At 42.5% G+C, this 15511-nt stretch overlaps 1 protein-coding gene across 3 annotated transcripts in view; it reads right to left on the reverse strand.

Annotated features, from left to right (window-relative positions):
- Positions 1-15511, reverse strand: part of LOC139555019 (uncharacterized) — a 104037-nt gene that overhangs the window by 21361 nt on the left and 67165 nt on the right. For all 3 annotated transcript variants that reach the window (XM_071368400.1, XM_071368398.1, XM_071368399.1), the window contains 11 exons: positions 14426-14530; positions 8698-8755; positions 8401-8592; positions 8152-8282; positions 6927-7061; positions 3299-3350; positions 3085-3213; positions 2780-2907; positions 2543-2653; positions 1823-1880; positions 1356-1502 (listed from right to left, as the gene is read on the reverse strand). In XM_071368400.1, coding sequence (XP_071224501.1) covers positions 1356-1502; positions 1823-1880; positions 2543-2653; positions 2780-2907; positions 3085-3213; positions 3299-3350; positions 6927-7061; positions 8152-8282; positions 8401-8592; positions 8698-8755; positions 14426-14530 — 1246 coding nt within the window. The remainder of the gene's footprint in view (positions 1-1355; positions 1503-1822; positions 1881-2542; positions 2654-2779; positions 2908-3084; positions 3214-3298; positions 3351-6926; positions 7062-8151; positions 8283-8400; positions 8593-8697; positions 8756-14425; positions 14531-15511) is intronic.

Consider the following 15511-nt stretch of genomic DNA (forward strand, 5'->3'; position numbering starts at 1 on the left):
TCTAGGATATCTGGGAGGATGCTGTTGATGTGAGCCATGACTAGCCTTTCAAAGCGCTTCATGGCTACCGACGTGAGTGCCAAGGGGCGGTAATCATTTAGGCAGGTTACCTTCGTGTCCTTGGGCACGGGGACTATGGTGGTCTGCTTGAAACATGTAGATATTACAGACTCGGCTAGGGAGATGTTGAAAATGTCAGTGAAGACACTTGCCATCTGGCCCAGCGGCTTTGTGAATGTTGACCTGTTTAAAGGTTTTGTTCACATCGGCTACCAAGAGTGTTATCACACAGTCATCTAGGCCAGCTGGTGCTCTCGTACATGCTTCAGTGTTGCTTTCCTTGAAGCGAGCATAAAAGGCATTTAGCTTATCTGGTTGCTCACGTCACTGGGCAGCTCGTGTGTGGGTTTTCCTTTGTAGTCTGTAATAGTTTTCAAGCCCTGCCACAACCCGACAAGCGTCAGAGCCGGTGTAGTAGGATTCAATCTTAATCCTGTATTGACGCTTTGCTTGTTTGATGGTTTGTCGGTGGGCATAGCGGGATTTTTTTAAAGCGCCCGGATTACTCTCCCGCTCCTTTACAGCGGCAGTTCTAGCCTTTAGCTCGATGCGGATGTTGCCTGTAATCCATGGGATATGTACGTACAGTCACTGTGGGGATGACGTCGTTGATGCACTTATTGATGAAGCCGATGACTGAGGTGGTGTACTCCTCAATGCCATTGGATGAATCCCGGAACATATTCCAGTCTGTGCTAGCAAAACAGTCATGTAGCGTAGCATCCGAGTCATCTGACCACTTCCCTATTGAGCGAGTCACTGGTACTTCCTGCTTTAGTTTTTGCTTGTAAGCAGGAATCAGGAGGATAGAATTATGGTCAGATTTGTCAAAATGGAGGGCGGTGGAGAGCTTTGTATGCATCTCTGTGTGTGGAGTAAAGGTGGTCTAGGATTTTTTTTCTTTGGTTGCACGTGACATGCTGGTAAAAATTTGGTAAAACTGATTTAAGTTTGCCTGCATTATAGTCCCCGGCCACTAACAGTCATCAGATTAATTTAAATCAAGTCACAACAAAAGTTGACACCAGAATCTGTGAACCCCATTTTATGTTCTCGGCACGATTCGTAGAAAATAAAGGGGCTGTGCTTTTACTGGTTGGTTCTACTTTGTGTATCTCATTCCAACACCCACACACCCTAGTGCTGCCCCCCACAGTTTCAGTACAACAGTTTCAGCTAAAGAACAGTTTCAACAACAGGAATCCAACTTCAGGTGATTGACCTCAGTTTCTCCTCTAAGGAGTCAGATATTACGCGTTCTGCTGAAACTCTAGCCTCAGATGGCTTATACTTACCTTGAGCTGGACCTTGGGCTGCATCGGAATTGGACAAGGGAGCTGTCTGTCTCAGATCCTCTGGGTTGTGATTGGTCGAGGGAGCTGTGTGTCTCAGATCGCATGGCTCTTGTTGCCGTCTGATGATGGCTTGCAGTTTACTGACAGCTGTGGATCAAGACCACAATAACAATCATATATCAACCACAGTAATTAAAAGAAAGATTAACCCATTTAGAATGTTATTTTGTGCATATCTGAGCGATGTTCTATCGATTCCTGGGGTCATTTCATGTGTATCTGAGCTATTGCAGTTCACGCATGCAGAAATACAACTCGTCATACCGGCTGTATTTCTGTCTGCTTGAAAGGCAATAGCCCAGATACATTTGAAAACATGACCCCTGAAAACCGATACAACATCGCCCAGAAATGCACAAAAAACATAACATTCAAAATGGGTGGATTTTTCCTTTGTACAAGCTTACCTTCCTCCACAGGAAAGGACAACAGCTCTTTGTACTCATCAGCTTCCACTTCTACCTTCTGTTACACAGAGAGAGAACATCAGCAAATGTGTTTGGTGCTAGTGTGAATTTGGTGCTAGTAGAGCGTGTGAGTTTGGAGCTAGTATGATTTTGGTGCTAGTAGAGCGTGTGAGTTTGGTGCTAGTAGAGCGTGTGTTTGGTGCTAGTAGAGTGTAAGTTTGGTGCTAGTATGAGTTTGGTGCTAGTAGGGTGTGAGTTTGGTGCTAGTAGAGCGTGTGAGTTTGGTGCTAGTAGAGCGTGTGAGTTTGGTGCTAGTAGAGCGTGTGAGTTTGGTGCTAGTAGAGCGTGTGAGTTTGGTGCTAGTAGAGCGTGTGAGTTTGGTGCTAGTAGAGCGTGTGAGTTTGGTGCTAGTAGAGCGTGTGAGTTTGGTGCTAGTAGAGCGTGTGAGTTTGGTGCTAGTAGAGCGTGTGAGTTTGGTGCTAGTAGCATGTGAGTTTGGTGCTAGTGTGAGTTTGTATGTGTCTGTGGGGCCTAAAATAGTTTGAGTTTAATTTACAGGAAAGAGGCACACAATTTTCCTGTAACAGTACGCAACAGTCAATAGGGTTCATCATGCTTTGTGACAGAGACAACCTGACTGACGCAGGAAGCAGGCCCCAACGAACGAAGCACAGACACCTTCCACCCCGACAATTGTAAACTTTCAGTGTGTGTGTTGACCTGCATGCCCATTCCTGCGTCTCTGTCGACCTTCTCCAGGTGAACGGCCATTTTGAACAGCTTCTTCTCCATCTCTACCGGGCTGGAGGTCCAACCAGGGTACTTCAACCTCTACAAAAGACAACAAGCGGAATTTAATGCATGTCAAATATCCCCCAAATAAATGGTTATCAATTGACATCCCTGTAATGATGCACATCTTACTAAATAAAAAGATAGACTTAAAAACACACGCACCACATAGTTGTGTCGGTGGCTGAGGCTGGTCATGTGATCAGCAATAGCGTGTTTCATCCTGACAGAACATAGCTGACAGTAGTACTGTTTCCTTCTCCTGTCGGACACCTGGACCAGGAAGTTCACACCTACACACACACACACACACACACACACACGCACGCACGCACACACGCACGCACGCACGCACACGCACGCACGCACAGGTCACTTCAAAATAGTATTACGGTCCAAACTTGAGATACTGTCCAAACTGAGAGACTGATGAACCAACCAATGGCAGCCTTGATAACAGGAATACTGACCAACCACAGGGTTGCTCCTCCTCTTGTTCCTCTTCTCTCCTCTAGGGGGCTGGGACGGTACTGTGGAGTCAACCGGTTCCTCTTTCACAGTGAGAGGAGGTGAGCTGTTCTGGCTCTGCTGGGCAGTCCCTGAAACACACACAAAACCATTCACAGGAGGTGAGTGTGTGTATGTTTGTGTGTGCATGTGTGTGTTTGTGTGTGTGCGTCTTACCTTCAGTATTGGTAGTGGTTGTGTCTCCAGCAACAGGTTCTCTCTTTACCACCTTCATAACAGAACAGATCATATGATTGATGTACTTTTGATTGATTGGTTTATTGAGAGATTGATTAATTCATTATTTGATGGAGGAGTTTGCTGTGGGTTGTCCCATTCCCTCCCGTGTCTCCAGTTCATTGTATTGATAAGGGCAGTGATCAGACAGATATTGATTTTGAAGGGTTTTAACCATATAGTCTGTTAAAGGAGCAATCTGCAGTTGCTACACTACATCCATTTTTGGACTTAAAAATGTATGATTCTTGAAGAATAGAACTCATGAACAACTGCTGTACCCATCAGAACCCAAACTCTAACATGCTGACCACACCGCTCGCGTCACAAAATAAATGTACTCAAATGTTATTCAATCATTGCACCCACACTGTCCGTGCGCGTCAACGAGCGTCTGCGTAGCCAGGTGCTAAAATAGAATTTGGTTCTATTTGTGACGCTTGACGCGGTGCAAGTCCCGCCTCTCCCATCTCCTCATTGGTTTTTAGGAGCATATGCCCACGTGGGTGATTGAAAGCTGAACTGAGATCCACACTCCAGCCCAGTTGGTGGTGGTAATGCACCTTAAAACCTCTTGACACTACAGGGGGTGCTGTTTCAACTTGGACATTTATCGTTCCCAAATTAAACTGCCTCGTACTCAATTCTTGCACGTACAATATGCATATTATTATTACTATTGGATAGAAAACAATCTCTAGTTTCTAAAACCGTTTGAATTATGTCTGTGGGTGAACCATAACTCTTTCTGCAGCGAAATCCATGACAGGAACTGCGAAGGTCTGAAAACGAGGCTCTGTTCTCAGATCAGTTTAAAGCTCTGTATGTATCCTATGGGTCGACATGAACTGCACCCGCCTTCCCCTGGATGTCAGTAACCAATGAGAAGTGGAATGGAGTGTCTACGTAGTTCTCAGAGCTTATAAAAGGCCAAGGAAGGAAGGGAGCTCTCTTTTCGTCGTTCGTCATTGCGCAAAGCAAGACCTCAGGATGGCATTTTGAAATGCTCAGTTATCGGCCTTAGCTATATCCGTCTGTAATTTAATTCGATATAGGTGTTAGAAACATCATAACGAAGTTATTTTAAACCGAGTTATATCAGTTTATGCGAGTATATTGCTATTTTCGGAATTTCCTTAGTATTGCGTTTTGGGGATTTTGGCATGTTGTGGCCACATAGCTATTGTTAGCTGCTAATTCCGAAGTTGAAGATGACGTTTTACAACCAAGCAACGATTATTTTGGACAAAGGACACCTTGCCCAAGATTCTGATGGAAGCTCGTCCAAAAGTAAGAGCTATTTATGATGTTATTCCGTATTTATGTGGAAAAATGTAAACGCATTTGTCCGCCATTATTGCGGCACTAGTCTGGCTGTAACGCACACTGTATGTCTAGTAACGTTAATTTTAAAAATCTAACTCAGCGGTTGAATTAATAACTAATGCATCTTTCATTTGCTGTCCAACCTGTATTTTTTTGTCAATCTAATCGATAAATAATCGTAAACTTAGGTGCCTTTCCAAGATGGCGCCGGCCAGAATGCATGACCTGTTGCCACTGATCACATTGTATAACCACGATTTGTGCTGCTAAATATGCACATTTTCGAACAAAACCTATATGCATTGTGTAATATGATGTTACAGGACTGTCATCTGACGAAGTATATCAAGGTTAGTCAAAAATTATATATCTTTTGCTGTATTGTTACGATCGCTAACCTGTGCTGCTGGTAAATTGCTTGTGTTTCTGGCTATTGTGCTAAGCTAATATAATGCTATATTGTGTTTTCGCTGTAAAACACTTAAAAAATCTGACATATTGGCTGGATTCACAAGATGTTGGGCTTTCATTTGCTGTACGCTGTGTATTTTTCAGAAATGTTTTAAGATGAGTAATTAGGTATTTGACGTTGGTCTCTGTAATTATTCTGGCAGCTTCGGCATTATTTCAGATTGCAGCTGCAATGTAGAACTGTGATTTATACCTGAAATATGCACATTTTTCTAAAAAAACATATGCTATACAATAAATATGTTATCAGACTGTCATCTTATGAAGTTGTTTCTTGGTTAGTGGCTATTTATATCTTTATTTGGTCGAATTAGTGATGGCTACTGATGGAGTAAAAAACTGGTGGAGTAAAAAAAGTGGTGTCTTTTGCTAACGTGGTTAGCTAATAGATTTACATATTGTGTCTTCCCTGTAAAACATTTTAAAAATCAGAAATGATGGCTGGATTCACAAGATGTGTATCTTTCATCTGGTGTCTTGGACTTGTGATTTAATGATATTTAGATGCTAGTATTTACTTGTGACGCTATGCTAGGCTATGCCAGTCAGCTTTTTTACTGTGGGGGGTGCTCCCGGATCCGGGTTTGGGAGGAATTAGAGGTTAAAGTTGGTTTCCAAACGCCATATAAAGTCCAAAGAAGAAGAAGAAGCCTGAAGGAGGAGAGATTACTAGAAACAAACTCGGTTTACCTTTTTATCTGTGGATTAATTGTCGAAGTAGAGGACCTTGTGCATTTCAGGTCAAATAACAACCCAATGTTTATATCCCAGGAGAAATTAGCTAGAAACAGCAAGCTAGCTAGCTAAATGTCCATAAATGTTTAATGCTTTTTGACCTGTCCCCAAATGAATGTAGTTGGTTCAGAGTTCATTTTGATATTTCAACCTGCATGTCCTGATCGCGTCTGGTGTAGGTGGACAAAATCCACATGCGTGAGCGGTCTGGTCAGCACGTACTCCAATGTTTTTAAGCAAAATAAAGTAAACAAACATGATTAAAACCATAACTTTTGATATCATGGATGGTCAGTCCTTGTCTATGAATTTGAGAGTGGGTACATTTCTCAAGCGCCACCCCTCAGCTTTTTACCAAAACATTGGTGCGGTGAACTACTTCGTTATTGTTTCAGCTATGGATTGGCCCTTTAACCACATAGTCTGTTTAAACCATATAGTCTGTAAAAAAAAAACATACAGTCTGTTTTAACCATAATGCAGTTTACACACCAGATGTACCTTTAAATCATTGTGGGTTACCCAGTATGTTAGAGGCACACCAGTCAACCCTAAAGAGCCTAGGGCCCTTTGCAATGTAACTGCAAGGCCTTGTGAGCCTGTTAGACCACCATACGTTACGGTCCAAGTTGTTATCTGGGGGACCGTCAAAGTTAGAATGACTCACACCCTTCCCCCAATACGGCAAGAAACATCTGGTATTCATTTACATTTGGTTGGTCCATCGAGATTTATGATTGTTTATGCATAGATTCCACAGGATGCAGGGAGGCAGAGACTCTCCTATATACACTGCTGTTTGGGTTTGTTGACGTGTATTGTTTGTATGCTTCCCGGCTTTATTAAAATACCTTTTTATTCAAGTGTTTGTTGTTCTCAATATCTTAAAAACCGTCAAGACTCAGAACCCTACAATTAGATGATTATAGGTTGTAGTTTATCATGGGTTGTCCCGTTCCCTTTGGTGTTTTCAGTTCAGTGTATTGATAAGGGCAGTGATCAAACAGATATTAGATGATTATAGGTTATCAATTACCGTGGGCTGTCCTAGTCCCTCCTGTGCCTCCAGTTCTGCAGCTCTCACTCTCAGCTCCTCATGAAGAGGCCCCGCCTTCACCGTCAGCTCTGGGCTCACTGGCCAATCAGCAGCCAGCTCAGGGTACACTAGTTTCTATGACAACACAGTCCAGTGGGAAATGTCACTTACCGAGTTCAGTATGTATGGAGCTTGAACATGAAACACAAATCAGACCTGGGTCAAAAATCAGCTCCAGTCGTTGAAAGTACACTACATGACCAAAAGTATGTGGACACCTGCCCGTGGAACATCTCATTCCAAAATCATGGGCATTATTATGGAGTTGGTCCCCGCTTTGCTGCCATAACAACCTCCACTCTTCTGTGAAGGCTTTCCACTAGATGTTGGAACATTGCTGCGGAGACTTGCTACCATTCAGCCACAAGAGCATTAGTGAGGTCAGGCACAGATGTTTGGTGATAAGACATGGTTTGCAGTCGGCGTTCCAATTCATCACAAAGGTTTTCGATGGGGTTGAGGTCAGGGCTCTGTGCAGGCCAGTCAAGTTCTCCACACTGATCTCAACAAACCATTTCTGTATGGACCTTGCTTTGTGCAAAGTTGGCATTATCATGCTGAAACAGGAAAGAGCCTTCCCCAAACTCTTGCCACAAAGTTGGAAGCACAGAATCAATCGTCAGTAGTGAGTGTTGCAACCGAGGACAGACGATTTTTACGCACTACGCACCGTCAGCACTCGTCTGTCCCGTTCTGTGAGCTTGTGTGGCCTACCACTTTGCGGATGAGTCATTGCTGCTCCTAGACGTTTCCACTTCACAATAACAGCACTTACAGTTGACTGGGGCAGCTCTAGCAGGGCAGAAATTTGATGAACTGACTTGTTGGAAAGGTGGCATCCTATGACGGTGCCACGTTGAAAGTCACTGAGTAAGGCCATTCTACTGCCAATGTTTGTCTATGGAGATTGCATGGCTGTGTGCTTGATTTTATATACCTGTCAGCAACGGGTGTGGCTGAAATGGCCGAATACACTAATTTGAAGGGTTGTCCACATACTTTAGTATATATAGTGTATTTGACTCAGGTCTGGACACAATGTAGTTATGGTGTGTGTGTGCGTGTGTATGTAGTGTGTTGTAGTGTGTGTGTGCATGTGCGTATATGTAGTGGGTATGTAGTGTGTGTATGTAGTGTGTGTGGCTGTGTGCAGTCTGTAACCCACTATGTAGTGGTAGCGGTGTCGAGCAGAGATTAGGTGTCCAATGAGGGATGAAGTAAACATCCTGTGAGAACAGCAGCGGCAGAGGAAGTAGTCACCATGTCTGTCTGGCAACTCTGTCAACATACTGACACCTGGAGGAGACGGGGAGAGAGGAGGGAGGCAAAGAGATGAGAAACACAGGTACTAATTTCTCATCAAAAGTTAACTATGAAGTGCACATTAAACAATAACACACACACACACACTTACCGATGACAGGCTGTGTCCTGGTGGAGGCATTCAGGTAGGACAACAGAGCTGTAGAGGTCATGGTGGGGTTGCTGACCTCTGACACCTGGGGTGAGGGGTCAGGGCTGACCTTGGGTGAGGGGTCAGGGCTGACCAACAGTCGGGGGTCAGGTGAAGGGTCACCATTTATGACCTTCATTACAATGTTCAGGCCTGGAGAGACGAACCAACACACAGTTGAAAATATTAAATTATTCACAGACAGTAGTTATAGGCAAGTAGTTATAAAAAGTACCGGTAGCATTATTATTGACTCACCAATGGGAAAGGATCTTTCTGCAACAAAATTGTATGTGTGTGCATCCAACTCCATTACCTACACACACACACACACACACACACACACACACACACACACACACACACACACACACACACACACACACACACACACACACACACACACAGGTAAGCGCCAACACAAGCATGCACACACATTAGTGATGCACGGGTTGACACATAACCCGCCGTATAACCGCGGGGCGGACGGGTTTAGGGTAATTAAATATTGTATGGATAAAGGGCGGGTTGAATAAGCAGAAAACAATAGCTTAAAAAATCCATGAATGTATAATTTACATTTTTTGTCATTTAGCAGACGCTCTTCTCCAGAGAGACTTACAGGAGCAATTAGGGTTAAGTGCCTTGCTCAAGGGCACATTGACAGATTTTTCACCAAGTCAGCTCAGGGGTTCAAACCAGCAACCTTTCAGTTACTGCCCAACACTCTTAACTACTAGGCTACCTGAGTGTATTATTGTTTAATGTGCACATAGCTACCTTTTGATGAGAAATTAGTGAGTGTTTATCATCTCTCTCTTTGCCTCATTAGTGCATAAGCCTATGCTTTAGGGCCTAACTGTGTACACGCCAAACAGCCTACATGCTAATCACCAAAGGCTTTCGGGAACGGGCAGAAAAAGTTTACGTCAATCCACGGAGGCAAAAAGGATAATGTCGGAGTGCGACAATGTCGGAGTTTAATTCAATAAGAGAAAAGCTGTGAAAGGAGTGTTGAAAATAAAGAGAAGATTGGGCCAGAAAAGTTTTGGTGAAGTTGTAAAGGAGAATGATTGTGTGATGAGTGTGAGGCGCTATACAAATTCGACAGTCACAAGACTTCAAATAGGGTTATGGCCTACAGTCAAGGGAACTGTAGCCTACTGTTCAGATGGGTTAAATGGAAACTGAAATCTGGACACTGACTGTAGGTCTATAACCACTCACATAATCTTAACATTAAAATGCTACAATGTAGGCAACATTTTGACTCAGAAACAGGAGTTCCTTTCAGCATCGTGAGAGAATGTGAATGCTCAGTTATATACCGTCTGTAGAGGTGCTATCTTGATCAGCATCATAAAAGCTGATAGTATTTCATCCACAAGAAATAATCATCCAAACTGAAATCTTATCAGAAACACGTTGGGTCGTTTTCACAGCTTTCTATTTCCTTTTCACCGGTCAAACTGATGTCATTTGGACATTTTGAACAGAAAATCTTTTTTTTTTTGTTATTGCATTTTCTCCCCGGTGCCTTTGCATTCGTGTCTTTGCATCGCGAAAAAAGATGACAGAGAACTTTACCGATGTCAACTAGATCAAAGCATTCATTCTATTGATTTCTGACATTATTCTGGTGAGCAAGGGTTTATTAGTGTTCTAGGGCAACATATAATGACAGAAGAGAAGTTGTATGTATTTAATTATAGACAAGTTGACTATCAAATAGCCTACCAAAATGTCGGAAATGATGTGCAGAAACACATACATATATAATATATACATACATATACTGTACATTACAGGTCGACCGATTAATCGGAATGGCCGATTAATTAGGGCCCATTTCAAGTTTTCATAACAATTGGAAATCGGTATTTTTGGGCGGCGTTTTTTTTTTTTTACACCTTTATTTAACTAGGCAAGTCAGTTAAGAACACATTCTTATCTTCAATGACGGCCTAGGAACGGTGGGTTAACTACCTTGTTCAGGGCAGAACGACAGATTTTCACCTTGTCAGCTCGGGGGATCCAATTTTGCAACCTTACAGTTAACTAGTCCAACGCAATAACGACCTGCCTCTCTCTGGTTGCACTCCACAAGGAGACTGCCTGTTACGCGAATGCAGTAAGCCAAGGTAAGTTGCTAGCTAGCATTAAACTTATCTTATAAAAAACAATCAATCATAACCACTAGTTAACTACACATGGTTGATGATATTATTAGATATTATCTAGCGTGTCCTGCGTTGCATATAATCTGACTGAGCATACAAGCATACAAGTATCTAAGTATCTGACTGAGCAGTGGTAGGCAGAAGCAGGCGCGTAAACATTCATTCAAACAGCACTTTCGTGCGTTTTGCCAGCAACTCTTCGTTGTGCGTCAAGCATTGCGCTGTTTATGACTTCAAGCCTATCAACTCCCGAGATGAGGCTGGTGTAACCGAAGTGAAATGGCTAGCTAGTTAGTGCGCGCTAATAGCGTTTCAAACGTCACTCGCTCTGAGCCTTCTAGCAGTTGGTCCCCTTGCTCTGGATGGGTAACGCTGCTTCGATGGTGGCTGTTGTCGTTGTGTTGCTGGTTCGAGCCCAGGGAGGAGCGAGGAGAGGGACGGAAGCTATACTGTTACACTTGCAATACTAAAGTGCCTATAAGAACATCCAATAGTCAAAGGTTAATGAAATACAAATGGTAGAGAGGGAAATAGTCCTATAATTCCTATAATAACTACAACCTAAAACTTCTTACATGGGAATATTGAAGACTCATGTTAAAAGGAACCACCAGCTTTCATATGTTCTCATGTTCTGAGCAAGGAACTGAAACGTTAGCTTTCTTACATAGCACATATTGCACTTTTACTTTATTCTCCAACACTTTGTTTTTGCATTATTTAAACCAAATTGAACATGTTTCATTATTTACTTGAAGGTAAATTGATGTATTATATTAAGTTAAAATAAGTGTTCATTCAGTATTGTTGTAATTGTCATTATTACAAATATAATAAAATAAAATAAAAAATTGGCCGATTAATTGGTATCGGCTTTTTTGGTCCTCCAATAAATCGGTATCGAAAAAAATAAATCGGTCGACCTCTAATGTACATCTACATACAGTGGGGAGAACAAGTATTTGATACACTGCCGATTTTGCAGGTTTTCCTACTTACAAAGCATGTAGAGGTCTGTAATGTTTATCATAGGTACACTTCAACTGTGAGAGACGGAATCTAAAACAAAAATCCAGAAAATCACATTGTATGATTTTTAAGTAATTAATTTGCATTTTATTGCATGACATAAGTATTTGATACATCAGAAAAGCAGAACTTAATATTTGGTACAGAAACCTTTGTTTGCAATTACAGAGATCATACGTTTCCTGTAGTTCTTGACCAGGTTTGCACACACTGCAGCAGGGATTTTGGCCCACTCCTCCATACAGACCTTCTCCAGATCCTTCAGGTTTCGGGGCTGTCGCTGGGCAATACAGACTTTCAGCTCCCTCCAAATGCTTCTTACGGAGCCACTCCTTAGTTGCCCTGGCTGTGTGTTTCGGGTCGTTGTCATGCTGGAAGACCCAGCCACGACCCATCTTCAATGCTCTTACTGAGGGAAGGAGGTTGTTGGCCAAGATCTCGCGATACATGGCCCCATCCATCCTCCCCTCAATACGGTGCAGTCGTCCTGTCCCCTTTGCAGAAAAGCATCCCAAAAGAATGATATTTCCACCTCCATGCTTCACGGTTGGGATGGTGTTCTTGGGGTTGTACTCATCCTTCTTCTTCCTCCAAACACGGCGAGTGTAGTTTAGACCAAAAAGCTCTATTTTTGTCTCATCAGACCACATGACCTTCTCCCATTCCTCCTCTGGATCATCCAGATGGTCATTGGCAAACTTCAGACGGGCCTGGACATGCGCTGGCTTGAGCAGGGGGACCTTGTGTGCGCTGCAGGATTTTAATCCATGACGGCGTAGTGTGTTACTAATGGTTTTCTTTGAGACTGTGGTCCCAGCTCTCTTCAGGTCATTGACCAGGTCCTGCCGTGTAGTTCTAGGCTGATCCCTCACCTTCCTCATGATCATTGATGCCCCACGAGGTGAGATCTTGCATGGAGCCCCAGACCGAGGGTGATTGACCGTCATCTTGAACTTCTTCCATTTTCTAATAATTGCGCCAACAGTTGTTGCCTTCTCACCAAGCTGCTTGCCTATTGTCCTGTAGCCCATCCCAGCCTTGTGCAGGTCTACAATTTTATCCCTGATGTCCTTACACAGCTCTCTGGTCTTGGCCATTGTGGAGAGGTTGGAGTCTGTTTGATTGAGTGTGTGGACAGGTGTCTTTTATACAGGTAACGAGTTCAAACAGGTGCAGTTAATACAGGTAGTGAGTGGAGAACAGGAGGGCTTCTTAAAGAAAAACGAACAGGTCTGTGAGAGCCGGAATTCTTACTGGTTGGTAGGTGATCAAATACTTATGTCATGCAATAAAATGCAAATTAATTACTTAAAAATCATACAATGTGATTTTCTGGATTTTTGTTTTAAATTCCGTCTCTCACAGTCGAAGTGTACCTATGATAAAAATTACAGAGCTCTACATGCTTTGTAAGTAGGAAAACCTGCAAAATCGGCAGTGTATCAAATACTTGTTCTCCCCACTGTAGGTCTTCCAAATGGACAATGACCCCAAGCATAATTCCAAAGTTGTGGCAAAATGGCTTAAGGACAACAAAGTCAAGGTATTGGAGTGGCCATCAAGGAGTGGCCGTCAAGGTATGTGGAGTGGCCACAAAGCCCTGACCTCAATCGTATAGACAATTTGTGGGCAGAACTGAAAAAGCATGTGGGAGCAAGGAGGCCTACAACCTGACTCAGTTACACCAGCTCTGTCAGGAGGAATGGGCCAAAATTCACCTAACTTATTGTGGGAAGCTTGTGGAAGGCTACCCGAAACATTTTACCCACGTTAAACAATTTAAAGGCAATGCTACCAAATACTAATTGAGTGTATGTAAACTTCTGACCCACTGGGAATGTGATTAAAGAAATAAAATCTGAAATAAATCACTCTACTATTATTCTGACATTTCACATACTTAAAATAAACCAGTGATCCTAACTGCCCTAAAACAGGGAATTTTTACTAGGATTAAATGTCAGGAATTGTGAAAAACTGAGTTTAAATGTATTTGGCTAAGGTGTATATAAACTTCTGACTTCAACTGTACATACTATACATATTATACATTCCCCTTCAGCTTTTCCACATTTTGTTTTTCTCATCAGTCTACACATCAGTCGGTCACAGTGACTCGCACTATTGTTTTTGGTCACCTCCCTGACCAAGCCCCTTCTCCCCCGATTGCTCAGTTTGGCAGTGCAGTCAGCTTTAGGAAGACTTGGTGGTTCCAAACTTCTTCCATTTAAGAACAATGATGGCCACTTTGATGATGGGTACCATCAATGCCGCAGACATTTTTCGTACCCTTCCCCAGATTTGTGCCTTGACACAATCCTGTCTTGGAGCTCTACGAACAATTCCTTAGACCTCATGGCTTGGTTTTTGCTCTGAAATGCACGGTCAACTGTGGGACCTTATACAAACAGATGTTTCCCTTCCAAATCATGTCCAATCAATTGAATTTACCACAGGTGGACTCCAATCAAGTTGTAGAAACATCTCAAGGATGACCAATGGAAACAGGATTCACCGGAGCTCAATTTCGAGTCTCATAGCAAAGGGTTTGAATACTTATGTAAATAAGGTATGTATTTTTTTTCATTTGCAAAATTTTTCAAAGATAACCATTTTCACTTTGTCATTATGGGGTATTGTTGTGTAGATTGATGAGTATTTTTTTTAAATCGATTTTAGAATAAAGCAAAATGTGGAAAAAGTGAAGGGGTCTGAATACTTTCCCAATGCACTGTATATTCCGTCATCCCCCCGCACGCACACACACACACACAAACCTCAGCCTCTCCATATCCCATGGTCTTCTCCAGCTTCAAGGCAGCTCTCCTCAACTTCCTATGGAGCTGGTTCCCTTTGGGGACAATCACTGTCTTCAGCGACCTCTGTCAATGGACACAAACACGTTACTCAAGCAGGCTACATGCCCACACAACACACACATTACACAGGCAGACCACACACACACTTAAATGATGACACTCATGCACATTAACATAAGTCCATATATTGTATATACTCGCGCCACATCGGTCATTCCAACTCAAAAGTACAAGAAAGAGGATTGACACCCACCATCTCAGATTGTTCTGAAATTGTTTCTGTAGTTAGAAACCGATAAGATTAGCATTCCTGCAACATTATTTTGTTGAAATATAATTAGATCTATGACCAATTATGCTAATTGATTGCACCCAAATATTCATAGAATATTCAATAAATATAGTACTTAACAATGAGTAAGACATGAGGAATCCCCAAAAATGTTATAAAGCCACTCACGGACCCCCCACACAAATCCCACCCCAAAAACCAGTATACGGTATAATTTTCCTTGTCTGACAAGTAGTATACGGGCGGCATTTAGCCAAGTGGTTAGAGCGTTGGGCCAGTAACCGAAAGGTTGCTAGATCGAATCCCCGAGCTGACAAGGTAAAAATCTGCCGTTCTGCCCCTGAACAAGGCAGTTGACCCACTGTTCCTAGGACGTCATTGTAAATAAGAATTTGTTCTTAACTGACTTGCTTAGTTAAAAAAATAGAAGAAATAAATATAGAGCTGCGACTCGCACTATTGTTTATTCATACTTTTATTAATTTATTCATCCCAGTATTTGGTCATAGTTATTTTCCCCGTTCAGAGAAATTTGTCATTGTAGTTATTAGGTTTATGTCCCATCATACATCCTGATATGACCAGATTCTGACCACTAGATGGTGCTGTCTATGGAAAAGTTATGACAGCAATCCATGCGTTGGTTTTGTTTACCTGCCCATTGTTTCAAAACGCTACCTTTTTTGCATTTGTGGCAGAGATCTAATATCAGTCAATCAGTCAACCTATATTCTAATTTTTACGCTTCATTT

This window comes from Salvelinus alpinus, chromosome 26 (genome assembly GCF_045679555.1).
Source record: "Salvelinus alpinus chromosome 26, SLU_Salpinus.1, whole genome shotgun sequence".
Classification (NCBI taxonomy): Eukaryota; Metazoa; Chordata; class Actinopteri; order Salmoniformes; family Salmonidae; genus Salvelinus; species Salvelinus alpinus.